This window comes from Pelodiscus sinensis, chromosome 6 (genome assembly GCF_052426305.1).
Source record: "Pelodiscus sinensis isolate ZL-2025 chromosome 6, ASM5242630v1, whole genome shotgun sequence".
NCBI lineage: Eukaryota > Metazoa > Chordata > Testudines > Trionychidae > Pelodiscus > Pelodiscus sinensis.
This window is the reverse complement of record NC_143057.1, coordinates 88845016-88866439: the sequence shown is the minus strand read 5'-3', so window position 1 is coordinate 88866439 and position 21424 is coordinate 88845016. Positions and strand designations below refer to the sequence as shown.

At 42.9% G+C, this 21424-nt stretch overlaps 1 protein-coding gene across 1 annotated transcript in view; it reads right to left on the bottom strand.

Moving 5' to 3' along the window:
• The window catches only part of THBS4 (thrombospondin 4), a 68044-nt gene extending 47560 nt beyond the window's left edge, over positions 1-20484 (bottom strand). The window contains exons 1-2 of the mRNA XM_006119153.5: positions 20186-20484; positions 2673-2873 (exon numbers count right to left, since the gene is read on the bottom strand). Coding sequence (XP_006119215.2) covers positions 2673-2873; positions 20186-20270 — 286 coding nt within the window. The 5' untranslated portion in view covers positions 20271-20484. The remainder of the gene's footprint in view (positions 1-2672; positions 2874-20185) is intronic.
• Positions 20485-21424: the final 940 nt, after the last annotated feature.

Genomic DNA, 21424 nt, shown 5'->3' with positions numbered 1-21424 from the left:
CTACCTATCTTTAGTTTACACATCTGTTCTGGAAATCTCAGCAGCTGCAATCAAGGACTCAATTATTGTCACCAGTATCGATGTACAAAAAGAAGCAGAGATGATATTTCCTTAAAAGCACATGAAGTCATCAGTAACTTGACAAAAGGTGAGTCTGCTTGCTGGCAAATGCTGAGTTTCACTTGGCTAACAATATGTTGCAGGCATTTACTTATGTGACTGCTATGTGCATGGGGATATATTTAAGCAGGATCCTTGGAACTGGGCCCCGCAGTCAGACCAAAGACAGCAGTGAGACCGAGAGAAAAAAAGAGAGGACAGTGGTGGAATACACAACTGATTGCTGACCACCTGCCAGGATAGCTTTAGAACAGCTGAACTTTCTGGCTTGAAAGGAAGATCCAAGGATTCTTTATTGGGACAAAGCCAAAAATCCATTGAGGAAGTTGGAAAATTCTGTTGAAGATGAGGGCAGAATTGTGATGGACTTCCACCTCAGTTACACTTTAAACACTTGTGGTCCTGCAAGTTCCCATCCACCATCAGAACACTTCATATGGACAACCTGCAGACAGTGAAGTGTTCAGTTACTTGCAGTTTAAAAAACAGATTCGCTGTCATGCTGGCTCCTGAAAGCCAATAAAATGGTTTGAACTTAGAAAATTATAGGTGAAACTACAGATCCAGGATAGCACAGGTTGGACCTCCCAAAACCAGGACTCCCTGGTCTGGACCATGGATGTTCCTGGACCAGGAAGTCCTGACTGGGAGCTTCAGTGACAAGAGGGCTGGAGACTGGGAGCCTAGCGGGGCTGGAGCTGGTACTGGGGCTGGAGCCCCGGTAGTGCAGCTGGGGCCACAGCAGCCCATTTAGCAGGGCTATGGACGCGGTAGCCCCAGTAGCGGGCCAGGAGCTGGGGCCAGGGATGCAGCAGCTGCGGCAGCCACAATAGCTTTGGGCAGGGTGCTGGACTCTATGATCTCCTGAGGTCTCTTCAAGCTCTATGATTCTATGGTCTTAAGAAAGGCTGAAAAACCTTTTCAATTTTTTTTCCTCAGAAGGATGACAAATCATCTCTTGATTCAGTGTGATCATCTAGCTAAGATGAGCGGTAGTGAAAAGCCCAATTCTAATTCTAACCTATTCTTCACAGTGTCAGATGTAGCCATGTTAATGTGGATAAGAAGGTGAGAATACCTACAGTGGAAAATTACAAGATATTCTCACCCTCTTATCCATATCCACCCTGACTGAATTAGCCCTGATGTAACACTGTACCCCAACTATCTGTTTCTTTTTCTTTCCCGTCATGCATCTGATGAAGTTGCAACTCATGAAAGCTTATGCCATAATAAAATTGTTGGTCTTTAAGATGCCACCGCACTCCTTGTTGTTTCTTCTCTTCACAGCTATTGTATTGCACATTTTGATATTTTCAAAACACTTAATAAATATTAACTAATTATACATGTTCACATCCTAAGCTAACCACACTAAAATAATGAGGGGAATAGATCTCAGTGGAGAGCCCTACTGAGGAATCTCTTGTCTCTTTAATTTATCCTAAATCTAAATCTAACATATCATGAGTGGCAGCCTTGTAGATTGAAGTTCTCTACATATTCAAGAATCCAAAAGGAAGTTAATAGAGGCATACAGGCTTCTCCACACTGCCCCTAATATGCCTCAAACCTGACAAAGAGGGACCATATGTAAAATGAGAAGGTAGCTCATTCTTCATTATCCCTGTTGCAATAGAAACGTATTAAGAACTGCCATGGAACAATTTAAACATTGTCTATAAAGCTTGAAAGTCTGCATCTTAGTTCACACCAAGAAAGATCTGCAGGCATGCAAATCTTGCAAATCAGACACAAGCATGACTTTTTTTTTTCCCAGCAAAAAGTAAGTATGTGTGTGTTCGTTCATGTTCTGATCCTGCAGTTCTTACTCCAGAAGCAGATTTCCAGAGCTATAGGACCACAGCTTTGGTTTTAAGGCTTTTCTTTGTATGTACCTTTATATCTTCTAATTAAAAAAATAAAAGTTTTTTTTAAGCGAGTGGAAGAATTTTCCTACATCTAGAATAAAATTTCTCAACAAATATATTTCTAATTTTGCTCAACTCTGTACAGTGCTTCTTAATTAATTGATTCCAATAAACAGAAAGCAAACATTCTCCATCACCTGAAAGATTCTATAAGTGATAGAAACATTTGTCTTGCATAGTCAAATCTAAACTTCAGATCCCTGGCACAAGTACCCTTCTTTCATATGCACGAGGCAGCATGTGCGTGTGTCTGTCACATTCCTTGGTAATCAGAAGCAGTTATTGTCCCAAAGGGGAAAAAAAGGAAAACAACTTTAAATGTTCCTTTAGGAGACATTCAGTGCTGCTAATAGCAAGCTAGCTGGCAGAAAGTAAAGATACCAGTTTGTCTCCACGTGTTAGGAGGCATCAGGGTAGTTTAGTGCTGTGCAAGGAAGCATAAAAGGGGAGGCAAGCATGTTGCCAGCACTTATATCGTCCTGAGCAGAGGAAGGGGCTGGTGATGAGTGGTGAAATAAACAACAGAAGAGTAGCATTAAATAACACTGTTGTAAAGACCACTGCAGACATGTCAATATTTATAGATCCATAAAATAAAGGGGCTGGTGTCAAATGACTTACCTTTATTCAATCGCCCCACCACCGTGAATTCAAAATACTTGCTGTTGTCATCCGAAGAGTATAAGCCAAATATGGTGGCTGTACTCTTTGGCTGCAGTTTGAATGTTGAGAGCACATATACTTCATTCAAAGTAGGATCAGCAAGTGCTTGCTGTAGAAAGGTTACCACTCTCCGGCTGGGAGATGAAAGAAGATCAAAAACTGTAAAATAAAAGGATTTGGGAAGTAGGTAGGTAGACTGTATATTAAATTATAGTACAACAATGAGCCTGGAGAACTTCATCTAAGGCACCTCAATGACTTCACTTTGAGGGATAAAAACTACTCTGTGTTGTCATGGAGATATTTTTGCAATTAATCTAGATTTTTCTCAACTGCAGAGATAATATATGAAGCAATTTTTCACTCATGATGTCAGACCTTTGCTGTCATTTATTACTGCTCAAATACTAGCATTCTTTATTTTACAATTCCAATTATTAAAAACTTTTAATGCAAATTTCTAAAATTTACACTTAAACAGAAATCTCTTAATGCACAATTATTTTCAGACACTGTCATTCATGCTTCATTCAAGTCCAAGATGTAAAGCTGAAATTTGCATATCAAAGATTTTCAGTTCACTGTACTCCCCAGTACAAATATTTTGATTTCAATTAATATAGGCAAATATTTACTATGATATAAATGATTACTTTATTTATTGACTTTCCAGAAGGCTAAAAAGATATTTTATGTAAATAAGACCCACATTCTCATTATAGTACTGATACTAAGTGAAGGCACACCTGTAGGCATAGATTAAGAAACTGAAAGGAGGGGCATAATGAAATCTACCTGAATTCTCTTTAAGTTTTAAAGAAGACATATAGCTCCTTTTCTGATATTCTATGCTTCTAAATTTGTCAGGCTCTCTCACTTTCTTTTTTAACACATCTAGCAAATCACACTCTTCTCAATATTTCCAAATCTTTAAATACATTTTTCTTGGACAAAGCTAAGAACTGGAAAAAGGCACACTTTTCTGTTGCTAAAATATTGTTCTTTTACAATGCTGGTTAATTATTACTGCTTTTTTTGAGTAATAAATATAGATGGGAAGGAAAAAGTTGATGATAACTAAATGTCTCCAGCCAAAATCAACAATGCTAATAGAAATCTTGCAAATCTCAGATATAAACCAAATATTATTAAACTTATTTCCTAATCCCTTCCTATAAAAACTAATTACAAGGGAAACATTTGAGTGAACTTGTGGTGATTCTATTTAGTCACAGTGCTGTAACAGCTCCACCCTATTGAACTATATTTCTCCCTTCACTAACATGAACACAAAAACGGGTGGAACTCCATGGTGGTGGAAGATGGGGGTATATAGAAGAAAAGTAACAGCAGCTCTGTGGCATGCTCTGCCTCAGTATCCAAGGTTATAATATACAGTTTGGGATGAGATGGTCATGAACAGATAGGCCTGCACTGCTTGACATCACCTCCTCTAATTCTGTCCCTCAGCAACAATGTTGATTCAATCCAGATTACTTTTCTAAAGTGACTGTTCTATATAATGAATTTGACCCATTCCCCTAAATGCACCTTTTCGTATACCCAGGGGCTGCAGCTGTCTCCAGGCCAGCCAACAGTAGGGATTGCATGGGAACGCAGCTTCCTCCAAAGTTGCATGAAAACACTTCAGCTGTAAGGGGGCACTGGGATTCTATGGGGCATCTAAGTTCTGTGCAAGTCTCAGGATATCATCTGGTTCAGAGGACAGAAATGCTCTGCATTACATTTGGATGCCAATGGAATTCCCCTGAAGAATGAGGACAGGAGATTCTCCCCTTGAAGGCACCTTCATTTTCTTGTAAACCTATTGAAAGTTACACCATTATTCTACTACTGTATTTAATGGCCTGATTCTAATGCATGCCAGTCTCCCACTGACTTTAGTTAGGTGTTTGTGGTATACTACAAAAGACGGAACAGGCCCTGAATGTGCCCAAGATTTATTGTCAAATACCAGAGAAATGAATGTCTGAGAGCTGTCTAACAAAAGGCCATTTCTAGCATTTCATGTATAACTATAAACCATTTCTTTATTGACACAGGACAACCACAAAGAAGTAAGCCCTGGCATTCATTGAGAGCAGTGACATGGTGGAAGAGGGATTCACATTTGGCCAACAGAAAGCGACCACACAGCCCTAATCAAAGACAAAAGGACAACTCGCTACTTCATACAGCAAACAATTGCAGGTAATAAACCACCCCAAAATGCAGCTAAATCTGCTAAATTACAACACTGACGTATAATAGAAATCTTCTAGGTCTATTACTTGCTAAGCCAGTTATGGAAAAGCGCATGTATTAATAAACAGCCATATCACAAGCATATTTTATATTATCTAATTTCTTATAAAGTGAATTTAAGCATGTACTTATTCAGATATTTAAAGCTAAATTTGACTTAAATGTTGATGAAGTAATATATAACACTAAGATATTTATGAGGTATTCAGAAAACCTGTACATGGTGGATTACTTGAGGCCTGATCCTCAAGTCTTTGCTCAGGCAAAAGGCCCTTTAATAAGGATTTTCATGTTTAAAAGATAGATTTGAATTGTTTGGGTTCTAATAAAGCACAACATCTTAGCATTTATGGGATTCTTTTAGAAATAAATGCCAAATCCATGTATCTGGCATGAATTAGGATGAATGACCATTGACTTGAATGCACATGCATCACTGTGATCAAATCCATCCCTGGCATGAGACATTCACTTGCTAGCAACAGTTGCTGTCTAAGACAAGCATCTTCCCTCTTACACACTTAGCAGTGTTCTCTGGACAGAGTCAGCTTGAGGACCCCAGAAAGCACATGATCTGGTTGGAAAGAATAAGAAGAACTGTAAAAAAGAATCACACTTTCATTTTTGGAAAAGTAATCTTCTAGCCCCTTTCCTTGACACAGAAGACTTGAAAACAAAGGTATAGGAGCAGAACAGACAGGAACAAGCAGCAGATCTCAATGCAAGCATCCAAATATGACATCAAAACACACACACTTTTATTTTCATTCTTTTTTAAAAATGAGTCATTTAAATTTTCAGCATATCCTAAGAATCATCTTATTAACTCCTTCCAAATTCCTTAGGATGGACCTCTACAGCACAGAATGATAATGTTGGAGTGAGATCAATTATATTTGAAGAGAGTGGCAAAATATTGTTTTGGAGGCCTGCACAAAAATGTTAAGACCGGCTGTGCACCTGAGTGTTCTACAAGAGAGGATGTGAAGTTCTTAGAAGAGAAAGGAGCTTTGAAGGCAATGAGAGAAGCTACTAAGGGGTAAGGATGGAGACAAACAGAAAAGGGCTCCTGTCCAAGGCAGTACACCAATAGTGTGTCTGACTTCTAAGTAATAGATTCATTACCATGAGGATTTGAAAGAAAAGCTGCTGTTATTCAGAAAAAGCAAATTAACACAGAAAAAGATTGCGACATTTGTGAAGACCTACAATGATGTGCATATGATGGCAGTGTAAGAATAGCCACACTAGATCAAACCAGACATACCCATCCAATTTAATATCCTGGATCTGAGTGATAAGTTACATATGCTTCAGAGGAAGTTGTAAAAAAATTATGTGGTGGATAATTCTCAGAGGGAAGGTTCTTTCTAACCATCATAAGTCACACAATGGACCCTTCTATTTATTTTGTATTTCATGTAATTCTAGACATACTTATTATCCATGTGGCCTATTCCTTTTTAACGCCAGGACTCAAAGATATCTTGGGGCAATGGGTTTCACTGTTTTTTTGTGCATCATGAACATTTTATCACTTTGGGTACGTCTACACTTGCCCCCTTGCTCGAACTAGGGATGCAAATGTTGGCAACCGAAATTGTTATTGAAGCAGGGATTTAAATATCCCACACTTCATTAGCATGATCTCACCGGCGTGTTACTCCGCTCAACAGCTGTTTCAAAAGTGAAAGTGCACGCTGGGATGTGTTAGTTCAAACCAAACCCCTGGGTTCAAGCTAACGTTACTCCTCAAAAAATGAGTAACGTTCATTTGAACCAAGGGGTTTGGTTCGAACTAACGCATCCTGGCGCACATTATCACTTTTGAAACAGCTGTTGAGCGGAGTAACACGCCGGTGAGATCATGCTAATGAAGCACGGGATATTTAAATCCCCGCTTCATTAGCAATTTCGGTCGCCTACATTTGCATCCCTAGTTCGAACTAGGGAACAAGTGCAGACGTACCCTCTTATAGATGTTATTTTTCAGTTTAATTAACTGTGCTCCTGTTTTTGTATTATGAGAAAGTAAATCAGGAACTTCTATTTTCTCTTTATAACACCCATTAATTTGTACATCTCAAGTTTATTGCTTATTGTTGTCTGTTTAAACTAAATAGCTTCTGTTTTTTCAGTCCATTTTCATATATAAATCTCTCCATGCCTCTAATAATCCTTGTCACTTTCTATTTCTGTAAGATGCAGTAATTAAAATCAAACATATTAGGCCAGATGAAGGCAGACCAATGTTTTATATAATAATATAACTTTCAGTACTAGTTTATAATTCATATTTCATGCATTCTAACATTCTGACTACCATTTCCCATCGAAAGCAAGTTTTAATTGGGCTGTCCACGATGATTTTCAGGTCTTTTTCCTGTGTGGTTACAGTTAATTTAGAATCTAGCAAGAAGTTCAGTTTATTATGGGTAAACTAAGGCCATGCCTACATCACAAACTACGTTATATTCCAATGTGCACTGTCCTGCACTTGTCAATTCTAGATTTCATCTGCCATCAGGCTTTCTTAGATACTTCTAAAGCAGTGTTTCTTAAACTGTGCTCCGCAGACCCTGAGGTTGACAACCTGGAAACATTGATAGGTACACCACATACAATCAGTGGACCGCTGGGGCTCCACATAAATTTTTATGCATGTAAAGGGCTCTGGAGCCCAAAAAAGTTTGAGAACCGCTGTTCTAAAGCTTTTTTTTTCTAGTCAGGTCTCACCAAAATAATTCTGTCCCCTGCAAATGTTGGTCTATCACTGTTCACCTCCTTTCCCAGATAATTTTAAAAACATATTAAACAAGACAAAGCCCTTGCTCACTGAAATCAATGGCAAAACTCCCACTGATTTACTTAAGTGAGGTCAGAATTTCACTCCTAATATGAAACCTTGGGGAATTCCATTGTTAACTTTCTGATATGTCAATTGTTAACAATTTATTCCTATTCTGGGACAAGATTAGGATTGCAGTGACTGGGTGGAGGAAGATGCTGCAGATAGTGAGGTACCCCTCAACAGAAAGAGGTGGCAGAGGAGGACTCTGGTCTGTGGTTTTGGGCTCTCCCACCCAGGAATAAGGTTGCACAAGAAAAGACAAAAGACAGTCACTTTAACAGAATTTTGGGCAATCAGGGATAGAAAATAATATCAGGAGGGGAAGCCAACAGGCTTGCTGGACTCCTAGGCAAGGTGGGGAGGTGCAGCTCTGTACTCCCAGAAGGGGCAGGGTCTCAGGCAGAAGGGTTGGGGACTGGGGCTACTAGGCCTTTGTACATCGTCCCCCCACCCTACTCCTCAGAGCTGCCTGTAGTGCACAGTGTGGCACTTTGTCAGCAATTTAAAGGGCCCAGGGCTCCGGGCACTGCCACTACAGTGTGGGCTGATGAGGGATTCAGAACTTCTGAGCCCCTTTGAATCACCAGGCCCTGGGGCAATTTCCACCTTTATGCCCCCTTTCGACAGGCCTGCATCAGAAGTTATCCATTCATGTGTGTCTTACAATCCATTGTTAAAAGAACATTCATGCCAGGATTTCAAAATAATTCCCTGACGTTAATTTAATCTACAGAGTATCTTTCTCAGGCAGGGAACTGTTACACTGAGTTTAAAGGTGGGTAAACCAGGCTTACATGACAAACTCCGGTTTACACAAGCTATATCAGCATACAGTTGCTGAAATTTGTCTCTCTCTCTCATATGCATACATGCTTGCATTGCCGCTGCATGTACTCACCAGGAGTGCTTGTGTCAGTGCAATGAGAAGTGCAGGTACTGCTGCAGTGTGCCATGTGCTGGCACGATACGTTTTGGGAAATGTTCACCATGTGTTGTGGGATAGAAATACTTGCCCAGGGTTCTCTGGAAGCTAGCAGTCAAGTTCCCAGCGTTCAACTTTTTTCATTGCACAAATGCCATTCATATCCCATAAATACAGGACACATGATTATCCTATATTTGCATGCTCAGAGGAAGTACTACAACAACAGGAGACATGAAGATTTCTTCAAGGATAGTTTGCTAAGGAGCATAATGAAAAACAATTCAAAGCTATTGGTGCAGCACTGATTCTGGGCCAACAAAAAGAGCACTTGTGGATGGGACTGCATAATAATACAGGTTAAGAATGACAAGGAACTTTCACATTCCTGGGTTTGTGCACCAAACTCACTCAGACCTCCAGTGCAGGGACATCAGAATGAGAGCTGCATTAACAGTGGAGAAATGAGTGGCAATCACACTCTGGAAACTATGCTAGCTTGCTACCAATTAGGGAAAATCATTTTGAAGTTGGAAAATGCACAGCGGGAGCATTGCCATGTAGGTTTTTAGGTCCATTAAATGGCTTCTGCTATTTGGGACCATAATTCTCAATAATATGCAGGACCTAGTGGATGGATATGCAGCACATTAGGGTGACAGACAACATGCATATGTCTATTTTGACACTAGCCCACCTGCAGAGTATGCCAACAGAAAGAGGTACTTTATATGGTTATACAAATGTTGATGGCTCACCAGAGACACTTCATTGATATCAGTGTGGGCTGATGAGGGATTATACTCGCATCTTTAAGAACACAGGATTGTTCAAAAACTGCAAACAGGGACATTCTTTTCCAATGGTTGAATTACCACTGGTGATATTGAAATGCCACAGTGATTCAGGGGACCCAATCTATCCTTTGCTCCCTTGGCTCATGAAGCTGTGCACTGGTCACCTGGACAGCACCAGGGAAAAAGTTAACTACTGGCTCAACAGTTGCAGAATGAGAATTAAAATGCCCTTTTAGTAGATAGATGGGCACTGACTGCATTTATTGACTAGATTGGAGCACAGTGAGAAAAATATCCCAATGGTTATATCCAGGGCTTGACTAACGGCGGCAAAACCTACTTGCCAGCCCTGCACTGCGCATGCACAAGACCCACATTGCGCATGCGCGCACCGCTGTCGAACAGGGCAACCAGCTGAAATCTACTCGCCACAGGCGAGTAGATTCAATGATTTGTCGAGCCCTGGTTATATCTGCCCATTTTGTCCTGAATACAATCTGTGAGGCTTAGGGGGAATATACTACTGCTAGGGTAGAGGGAGAGCAGGCTCTGACTTTGAACAGATGAACATGAGGCCATTACATAAGAACATAAGAATGGCCATACTGGGTCAGACCAAAGGTCCATCCAGCCCAGTACCCTGTCTGCCGACAGTGGCCAATGCCAGGTGTCCCAGAGGGAGTGAATTGAACAGATAATGATCAAGCCATGTCTCTCCTGCCATCCATCTCCACCCTCTGACAAACAGAGGTAGGGACACCATTCCTTACCCATACTGGCTAATAGCCATTAATGGACTTAACCTCTATGAATTTATCGAGTTCTCTTTTAAACCCTGTTAGACAAGGAGTTCCACAGATTGACTATGCGCTGTGTGAAGAAGAACTTCCTTTTATTTGTTTTAAACCTGCTGCCCATTAGTTTCATTTGGTGGCCCCTAGTTCTTATATTATGGGAACAAGTAAATAGCTTTTCCTTATTCACTTTCTCCACACCACTCATGATTTTATATACCTCTATCATATCCCCCCTTAATCTTCTCTTTTCCAAGCTGACAAGTCCCAGTCTCTTTAATCTCTCCACATATGGGACCCATTCCAAACCCCTAATCATTTTAGTTGTCCATCTCTGAACCTTTTCTAATGCCAGTATATCTTTTTTGAGATGAGGAGATGTAATGTTTATTAAATTGCAACCACAGGCTCACATTGCCTCCCAGTATATAGCCATGAAACAATTACATAAGATATGTCCCACTCAAGAATGGTTCTTGAGGCACCAAGAAGGGGATATGTTAGGATTGAAAGCTTTATTCTTTGTTATATTTGTATTTTAGGTTTAGCAATATAGTAATGTAGTTTAATGATGTAGCAATAATATAGAAATATATATTTAATATTGTATTGAATTAAACCCTTTTAGTTAAATGTCTATTACCTTTGCCCTAAAAGTGAGTTTAGTAAATGGGCCTAAGTGGAAAGACAGTTCTGGGTATTTTGTCTGTGTTAATAAGATTAGAAAAATGTTGAAGGCAGAAGCCTTAATTGCTTGATTTACAATGCCTCTTTGCTTTGCCCGATGCAGATCTATGTAACCTGGAAAGTCCTTGTAACATTGCTCATGTATGTGAGAGGAGTGTGAATGTGTCGAGATAAGATGCAATGTTATATTGCTTAGAACCAGATGGCCAAAGAAAGGGGATGAACGAGTGTGGCGAAGGCCAGAAGATGAGACGACCTGGTTGCAAAGAAGCCATCTATAACCATCGATGTGTACCCCCTACTCACAAGAAGATTGGCAGAGTGGCAGATTGACGAGCCTGGAAGCGGAGCGGGCACCCCCGAAAGACGACTGATTACAGGATGAGCCTGAAGATGTTTGGGAATGATTGACATCAACAAGATAACATTCCGGTCACAAGCTAACATAGTGGAATCCATGGATTTCAACAGAGAAAAGGATTATAAAAGCAGGGTGCTTTGCTATGGAACTTTGGGTTCATCTGCCATCATCTCCAGAGGAGCATCAGATTGATAGACCGATAAAGGCCCTGCTTCCCCCTGTGTTCAATCTAGCTGGCCACTAGACTGACACAGACTCTGGACAGGTAACTATGACATCATCTGGCAGGACTGTGTATGCATGATGTTTTGTGTGTGTGTGTGTGTGTGTGATTGAAAAGCATATGCAACTGTTGTTTTCTCAATATATGCGGCGTACTGCCTTTTCCCTTATAAAAGATCTCGTGTGCTTCATTTAAGCATAACAAGACCACATCTGTACTCAGTATTCAAGATGTGGGCGTACCATGGATTTAGAGAAGAGCAATAAAATATTCTCCGTCTTAATTCTCTATCCTTTTTTTAATTATTCCTAACATCCTGTTTGCTTTTTTGACTGCCGCTGCACACTGAGTGGACGTCTTCAGATCTCTTTCCTGATTAGTTGTAGCTAAATTAGCCCCCATCATATTATATATACAGTTGGGGTTATTTTTTCCAATGTGCATTACTTTACATTTATCCACATTAAATTTCATTTGCCATTTTGTTGCCCAATCACTTAGTTTTGTGAGATCTTTTTGAAGTGCTTCACAGTCTGCTTTGGTCTTAACTGCCTTGAGCAGTTTAGTATTGTCTGCAAACTTTGCCACCTCACTGTTTACCCCTTTCTCCAGATCATTTATGAATAAGTTGAATAGGAGTGGTCCTAGGATTGACTCTTGGGGAACACCACTAGTTACCCCTCTCAATTCTGAAAATTTACCATTTATTCCTACCCTTTGTTTCCTGTCTTTTAACCAGTTTTCAGTCCATGAAAGGATCTTCCCTCTTACTCTATGACAACTTAATTTACATAAGAGCCTTTGGTGAGGGACCTTGTCAAAGGCTTTCTGGAAATCTAAGTCCACTATATCTACTGGATCTCCCTTGTCCACATGTTTGTTGACACCCTTCAAAGAACTCTAATAGATTACTAAGACATGATTTCTCTTTACAGAAACCATGTTGACTTTAGCCCAACAAATTATGTTCTTCTATGTGTCTGAAAATTTCATTCTTTACTATTATTTCAACTAATTTGCCCGGTATTGACGAGAGACTTACTAGTCTATAATTGCTGGGATTGCCTTTAGAGCCCTTTTTAAATATTGGCGTTACATAAGCTGTTTTCCAGTCATTGGGTACAGAAGCTGATTTAAAGGATAGGTTACAAACCATAGTTAATAGTTCCGCAATTTCACATTTGAGTTTTCAGAACTCTTGGGTGAATGCCAGCTGGTCCCGGTGACTTGTTACTGTTAAGTTTATCAATTAATTCCAAAACCTCCTCCAATGACACTTCAATCTGTGACAAGTCCTCAGATCTGTCACCTACAAAGGATGGGTCAGGTTTGGGAATCTCCCTAACATCCTCAGCCATGAAGACTGAAGCAAAGAATTCATTTAGTTTCTCCACAATGACTTTATCATCTTTAAGTGATCCTTCTGTATCTCGATCGTCCAGGGGCCCCACTGGTTGTTTAGCAGGTTTCCTGCTTCTGATGTACTTAAAAATGTTAGAAGAGCTTTGCAGTTGAAGGAGGCTTTGAAAGAGCACTTTAGTAGTCAGCCAGAGTAGTGTTCTCTGGTAGAGGGTTCTCTCAGCCTGGAGCTATGGGTTCTGCTAGACTCTGTATACTGTTTGCTGTACATTTTATAAAAATGACTGTGTCTTTTCTTGAACCTACGAATTATGTGGTTGCTGTACACTTGCAAGAACTGTTTGTATTCTGAATACCAGTATGCATTCTGCAATATTTTGTTGTGAACGAAAATAAATTGGGGATCAAAAAACTATAATTTTGAATCCTAAAATAGTGCAAATAAACAAAGTGGGGAAAAAAGCACAGGCAATGTGATACAAATTTTGATGTAAATTAATGGAGTGGAACTTTAAATTAGAAAGGAAGTGAATGTTTCTATACATTCAGTGCACAAATGTTCTTGGACTGAGCTGTCGATCGATGGATCTCATCTTCTAGGACACCTTTGATGAGCAACTAAACCAATCCTTGATCGACGGAGCTGATTACAGATGTCACATAAAAAGCCGCCAACTGCAGGCGCTGTATGTTCTTTTTGGATCCTCCACTTTTCCTGCAGAGCCTGGATACGCTGACTCTCAAAGCAATTAAGAGCCTGTATAATGGTTTATTGCCAGGACAATCTGTCCTGAACTAGAGTTTCCAGATCATTGGGAGATATGCCTCATGACTTCATATTGGCCTTTAAGACAGTGGTCCCCAATGCGGTGCCTGCGGGTGCCATGGTGCCCGCTGAGGCATTTATGTGTGCCTGCCAAGTGATCAGGGCCGGCCCAAGCCATTCTTGTGCCCTGGGCTCTGGGCGCATGGCACATGCACGGCCCCTGCCCCAGGCACATGGTGCATGCATGGCCCCGCCCCCGGACGCCCGGCAGCCCCGAAAGATTGGGGACCACTGCTTTAAGATGTCTTTATAGGGCTTATATTGACCACCGATAGAGCGCTTTCCATGAGCAAGCTGGCCATAGAAGACCATCTTTGGTATCCATGTATCATCCATCCTCATAACATGACCAATCCAGCGAAACTGTTTGTTCATAAGCATTGCTTCCATGCCCATGACACCACACAGCTTAAAAACCTCCGTATTAGCAATTTTGTCCCACCAGTTCACATGGGCGATCTTTCTCAGACAATGCATATGGAACTGATCGAGCTTCAAAACATGGCAACAATATATTGTCCATGAGTCCGAGTCATACAACAGGACATTCAGGACAACTGCCTGATAAACCACTATCTTGGTTTGGAGTTTAATACCATGGTCATTCCATAGGTATTTGGTCAATTTTCCAAAGACTTTGGCTTTGGCTAGTCAAGCAGATACATCATGATCCACATTTATGCTAGAGGACAGTACACTTCCCAGGTAGAGCAGAACTTGTCAACAGACTTAAGGACTGTACCAGCAGCAGTAGTCACTGGTGTGCTGGGCTCTTTCCAGACAGGCTGAAGCATAATTTCTATCTTCTTAAGGCTCACTGTGAGTCCAAAAGAGTGAGCAGAAGTAACAAAGCGATCAAAAAGCTTCTGTACAAATGTAGTCTATTGTGGCTTTACATATACACCAATCATGGATCTGTGTATGTGAAGTTGTGATTTTCCATGCTGCTCAGTGACATGGAGGGCTATAGGTAAGGATGCATCCTATGATGCCATGTGGCATACTGGAGTGTACAGGGAACAGGAACCATGGATTTCTCCAAGGGCTACAAAAAGTGGAGAGTCTGTGATTTTTGGAACTGTTCGTCAACTAGGGTCTGCAGCAATAGAGGATGCTGCCTAACGCCTATCACATCTTTGTGCATTTCTCTCTCCTTATCCTCTTGAAACTTCTGGACCTTTTTTCTGTACTCCTTCCTTCTCCATGCTGTCAATCATATTAGCTCTCTGCCTTTGTTCATGGTCCACTGAGTGCAAATCTCACTACATATGTCTTCTCTAGTCCTTTTCTTTTCCCTCATCTAAATAACCTATTTTGCAGATGTGTAGGGACACTGTGGTCCCATAAATACTTTAATATTAAATTATTTTGACACTTCAGCTTTAAAGGTCGACAGCACAGCACTGTTCTCCAGTACCAGCCATGGCTGTTCGGTTGCATGAAGCTATACAATTTCAGTCCCCATTCCATGGATCCAAGTATAGAGCAATGATACTGAATATTAGCCCTATTTTACACAAGTGTGGCTTACTGAGGATTACAAAGTCACAGAGGACTCCCCTGCTACTGGCATCTTAATGTAGACCAGGTTTGCATGCTGCTACCCTGATTAGTGAAATGATACCAGCCAAACTCACTGCAGAGTGGCATGGAAAAGTCTCTTATTACCGAAGAAGAAAGAAGGCAGCCATCGCTAGACACCTTCTAGAAAGGACTGCAGAGTTTCTCCATGAAAGTTTTGTCAAGATCTCTCAGGAGGACAAAAGAGACATCCCTATGTATGTAAATAAACTGTTCCACATAACCCTACATGGGAATGAGAGGCAGATGCCAACTCTGTTGTACCTCTACCATTTCTCATACAAGTAAAGCAATGAAAAATGAATACATTTTGTCTTGTTAGTATCTGGCACATCCACAAGTTATCACTATATTTAAGCAATGTAAGGGAAAATGCATGCACACACTTACCTAAGGTTCCCCTTCATCAGGCTCACACACCCTCACTTGACGGGACTGGCTAAACTGCAGTGGAGTCTAAAACAGCTCCTGGCTTGGGGCATGGTTGGACATCCCTTTCACATCTCCCCCATCCTCTATACTGTTCACAGAAGGAATTGCTCTCTTGTGCTCCTTACAGTGAACTGCAGGGTGCTGGTGGGGTCTCCACCAAGTATGGCATGCTATGGCAGCACCAGATCTATTGCTGGTTTTCATGAACTTTTGTTATCCCTGGCAAAGCTCCTTCACTTTCACACAGCACTGCTGCTGATCCCTATTGTACCCCTTTACCTACATCCCCCATACAATCTGCTTCTAGGTATCCATATTTCTATGGTTGGCCCATAGCTGTGCTTGCACAGTATCTTCTCCACACAGGCCCAGGAGAATACTATGCAGGAGTGAGTCTAGTAAATGGAGCTGGCATGGTTGGCTAAGTGGTTGCACACAACAAGGATGAGTTGCTAAGTGTACTTGCTAAGGTGGGCAATCAGGAAAAGCATTTTGAAAACACGGGTGTTACAAGGGAGGGTGGCCTCCAGTCTCTGATCTCTGGGTAGAGCAGTGTAAAATTATTACCCCAGCAGTCACTGTCACAGGGAATCAGGAATTGTGGGACAGCAGCTGAAGGACTGTTGGTGACAACCCAGGTCATGCAGTATCTACATTTAGGGCACATCTACACAGCAATGTTATTTCAAAATAACTTAGTCTGCATCTACACAGCAGGCAGGTATTTTGAAATACAGGCAGTCCCCGGGTTACGTACAAGATAGGGACTGTAGGTTTGTTCTTAAGTTGAATCTGTATGTAAGTCGGAACTGGCGTCAGCCGCTGCTGAAACTAATCAGTTTCAACCGCGGCTGAATCTGGATGCCAGTTCTGACTTACATACAGATTCAACTTAAGAAACCCAGGCGTCCCCAAGTCAGCTGCTGATGAAACTGATCAGCGGCTGATTCCAGGAAGCGTGGGGCAGAGTTGCTTCCTGTAGTCAACCGCTGGTCAGTTTCAGCAGCGGCTGACTTGGGGACGCCTGGGGCAGAGCAGCTGGGGTGCTGCTGGGTTGCTCCAGTAGCGCGGCTCCTTGGCGCTACTGGAGCAACCCAGCAGCACCCCAGCTGCTCTGCCTCAGGCGTCCTGATTCAGCCGCTGCTGAAACTGACCAGCAGCAGCTGAATCAGGACTCCTGGGGCAGAGCACCTGGGGTGCTGCCGGGTTGGTCCGGAGCAGCGCTGCGGGACCAACCCAGCAGCCCCCAGCTGCTCTACACCCAGCGGTAGGCAAGAAAAGCCTGGTCTGCTGGGGGAGGAGGGGCACTAGCTGCACCCTCCCCCCCCCCAGCAGACCAGGGAGACGGGGGTGGGGACGCCCAAGTCCTCCACGGCTTTGCTCCGTCTCCCTGATCTGCTGACCTGGGAGACATGGAGCAAAGCCGCAGAGCACGCGGGCAGCGGGACAGTCCAGGCGCGCCGCGCTGTCCCACTGCTGGCGTGCTCCGAGGCTTCGCTCCCTATCTCCCTGGTCTGCTGGTCAGACCAGGGAGACGGGGAGCAAAGCCTTGGAGCACGCCCGCAGCAGGACAGCCCGGGCGCGCTTGAGCTGTCCCCCTGCGGGTGTGCTCCGCAGCTTTGCTCCCCGTCTCCCTGGTCTGCAGGGAGACGGGGAGCAAAGCCTTGAAGCACGCCTGCAGCGGGACAGCCCAGGCGCGCCTGAGCTGTCCCGCCGCCGGCTTCCCCCGAGGCTTTGCAAAGCCGGCGAGGCTTTGCAAAGCCCCGAGGCATGCCTGGGCTGCCCCGCAGGCCCAGCCCCTCCGCAGCTTTGCTCCGCGTCTTCCTGGTCTGCAGACCAGGGAGACGTGGAGCAGCTTTTCTCGCCCCGGAGTACACGGGCGACGGGACCGCAAGGTCCCGCAGTCCGTGTCCTCCGGGGCGAGAAAAGCTGCGTTCGTAACTGCGGATCCGACATAAGTCGGATCCGCGTAAGTCGGGGACTGCCTGTAATGTCAAAATACTGTCAAAACTGAAGGACTTATTACTCCAACCCCTGTAAGCCTCATTGTCTGAGGAGTAAGGAAGTCGGAGGAAGAGTGCTCTCTCTATTTCGAAATAAGTGCTGTGCAGACGCTCCCAATTTTGAAATAAGCTATTTTGAAATAAGCTACGCAATTTATGTCGCTCAATTTGTGTAGCTTATTTCAAGTTAAGCCCTGCAGCATAGACACACCTTCACACTGTGTCAGCCTCAATAGTGACTGTTCAGGGATGTGGGTTTACTGCTTTGCTGGAACAGGGCATGTACATAGACCAGAGACAAAGTTAATCCTGGGCACATGAACAAATAGACGGATGCATGGTGATATACAGATCTAGCTATATAGTGCAGACCAGTCCTAAAATACAAAGAAAGTAAGTGCACGTTTACACTGCAGGGCAAAAGTTGACTTAAGATACATAACTTCAGCTACATCGATTGCGTAGATGAAGTTGAAATAGCTTAATTTAGCTTTTGATGCTATCTACACAGCAGGAAGTTGAAGGAAGAACACTCCTCATGAAAGGAGAGTTATAGGAGCCGGAGTAAGTCCTCCAGCTTGACATTATTTCAAAATATCGGCTTGCTGTGTAGATGTACACTATGTTATTTTGAAATATCAGTTATTCTGAAATAACACTGCTATGGACGTGACCTCCCCAATTTCACACACGGAGTTAGGAACAAAATCCAACTTCCAGTTTTAACTCCTAGACTCCAGCTGCAGTCAGGAAACCTCAGTCCACTTCTCGCCAGCATCTTATAATATACAGAGGCAGCATTTTTCATACTGCAGTAAACCCAATATCAACATCTGGTGTATATATACAGGTCTTGGGAGAGAATTCAAATCATTGTCCTTTTGGCTTTGAGTCAAGAGCACTACCAGCTGAACCACACTGGACCAATAAGGAAATAAAGTACAGTATACATAAAATGAAATAATCATAAAACAGTCATGTAGTGCAGTCTAAAAAGGAGTCCTTACCCAGATTCTAATATTAGCTGTAGAAGAGAATAAGTAGGAAATAGGAAAAGAGGCAGTGTATACTTACCTTCAATTATACTTTGCTCTTGAAAACCTATTTAATAAAAAATGCTACTTGAGCCTGTGGAACTTGGCAAATGCACTATTTATCTACAAAACAGACTTTTAAAAAGTAATATTTCAAGAAAAGTTAAAGATTCAAATTTTCAAAGCAGTCCAAAGGAAGATGTATGTTTTAAAAATCTCAACCATATTTTCCAGAGAGCGCCATTTTTTGCCACAAAAGCACTGTAGTTGTAAATAGTCACAGACAGTGCACTTCTTTACAAAAGTTTTAAAACAGCCTCTTCCCAAACTTAGGGCAGGATTTCTGCTAAAGCAATCACACCCCTAGTTACAAGGACACTGTGTTCAAATCAAGATCTGCAAACAGGTGGATAAATACAAGTAGAAGGTTACTGGGAAATTAAACACCACAGCATCTAGATATTAGCAGTACATTATTATTAATATAAAGTCAAATGTGTAGTGTCTGAAATTTTCTTAGGAAGAATTTAATTTTTATTAAGATTTTGTTTCTGTCCACCCCTGCACTGGTTGACTCAAGTTGGCACCACCTCACAGATTAAAGACACTGTTGCTTTATTGAGTCTCCAATAAATTAAGATGTTTGTGCCAAATTCATTTCTTTTGGGGTACTGTAAAGTAATGCATCACAAAATTAAGCATAAATAGAAGGACTTGCACTGTCTAATCCTTAGTTACACTGTGTTCATGCAGATCCCGTACCTGTGTACTAGGACAGAGGAGAGAAGAACAGAGACCAAGAGGATAGTAGACTAGAATATAGGAGAGGGAAGAGAATGTCACTAGGAGGCTCATGAGACATGTCACAGATACCTGTAAAAGCTAATCACATAGTTTCCTCACGTGAGTATCTATATAAACAACCTGATCCCTAGGCAAGACTGAAATAGATGCAGAGGCATCTCATTGCTCATTTAAAGAAAAAGGAAAATTTAAAAGTTTGAGACTCTGGTACTTCAGTTAATCGACTTTAATTCCCATGTCTCCGAATGAAATATTCTTCTGGTGTGCTACCTTAACCCCTGTCACGGGTTAAATAATGACCTCAACGAGACTTATTTGCATTCAATCTAGCCATCTTTGCCCGAGGAAAGAGATTGTAGGGTTTCTATTGCTGTGGTATGTTTCCCATCAAGTCTCCTGCTGTCTAGCACGACAGTGCACCTCAGCAGAATAAATACTCCTCGCCCAAAGTGGCCTCAGCTTGGACAGCGCCTCACCTATCCCTAGCACAGCTCCTTCGGGGAGTGGGGTGCAGAGGGCCGCCGCCCCTTACCTTGCGGGGCAGGCTGGGCGCCGGAGCCCGGGCACAACTGCAGGAGAACTTGCAGGAGCAGGACGGTGACTTGGCGCTTGCTCATCACGCCGTGGTAGGGGTGAAGCCCAGGCCCCTTCACAGGCTCGGCTCCGCTTCTCGGCTCCTGGGGGAGGAGATGCGAGGAGGGAGCTGTCCGGTAGGGGCAGGGAGCGCGACTCGGAGCCGGCGGCGGCTGCTCCGCGGCTCTGCAGGGACAATGACTCGCTCACGCTGGGCAGCCCAGACTGGGGCCGTTTCACCCGGGGCCCGCTCCCCGTGCGGGAAGGAGGGCGGAACTTGGGAGGCTGCCGTCCATTGGCCGCAGGGCGCTTCGCCTAGCCCGGCAGAGGCAGGGGGAGGAGGGCGAGAGGCAGGAGCGGGAGCCGGTGGCTTGTGCAGGACAAGCAGCGTTAGAGCCACCTGCCCCAAACAGCTGCGCCGGCACCAGCTACCGTGTCCCCAGCCCGAAATGGGGAAAGGAGTTGGGGGTCACTTCCCCCGAGTCTCCAACTTAGCAAAGGACAAGCCCCAGCGCTGGCTGTTCCCTTTCAAAACATTGACAGCAACCAGCAGCCGGACCTACCCAAATGCACAGCAGCTTGTGTTGGAAAGCCAGGGATGGCTTCCAGAGAAAGAGCTCAGTATCATGACACGGCCACCAAAAATACAAGCCTCGTACAGAAAATTAACTGCTAGTCACTTGTATTCGCCTGTTCCCAGCAAACTGTAATGAACAGAATAAATACATTTTGTTATGTGCACCCAGGCAAATGCGAGTGTGCACCACCAGTAGAACCACAGACCTAACCGGGAGCGCTCTCATAATCAGCTGGGCGCATTTGAATTACTCCTGAAATTCCACACAAGTGCACAGTCTACAGGGAGTACTGTCCCAGACCCTGTCCATTAAAAAAATATAAACTTAAATACCTGGGATAAATACACCACCAAAGCAAGGAATCTGACAGGTATATATTAAGGCACCACGCAGAGAATAACAGGACAATGTTAAGGTTTACCATCACTACTCTAGCTAGTAGAGTTAAATATTTGCTACAGTAGGTTTAGCTTTAAAAGCAATGTATTCATTAGCGTTTGCCAAAATACAGAGAACATTTTTCATGAGACTTCCCTTTTTTGTCTAACACATTTTATTTTTTTTCCTACCTCTAGTTCTAATTTAGTCACGGTGGTGGTTCTTGATGGAGTGCACTGACA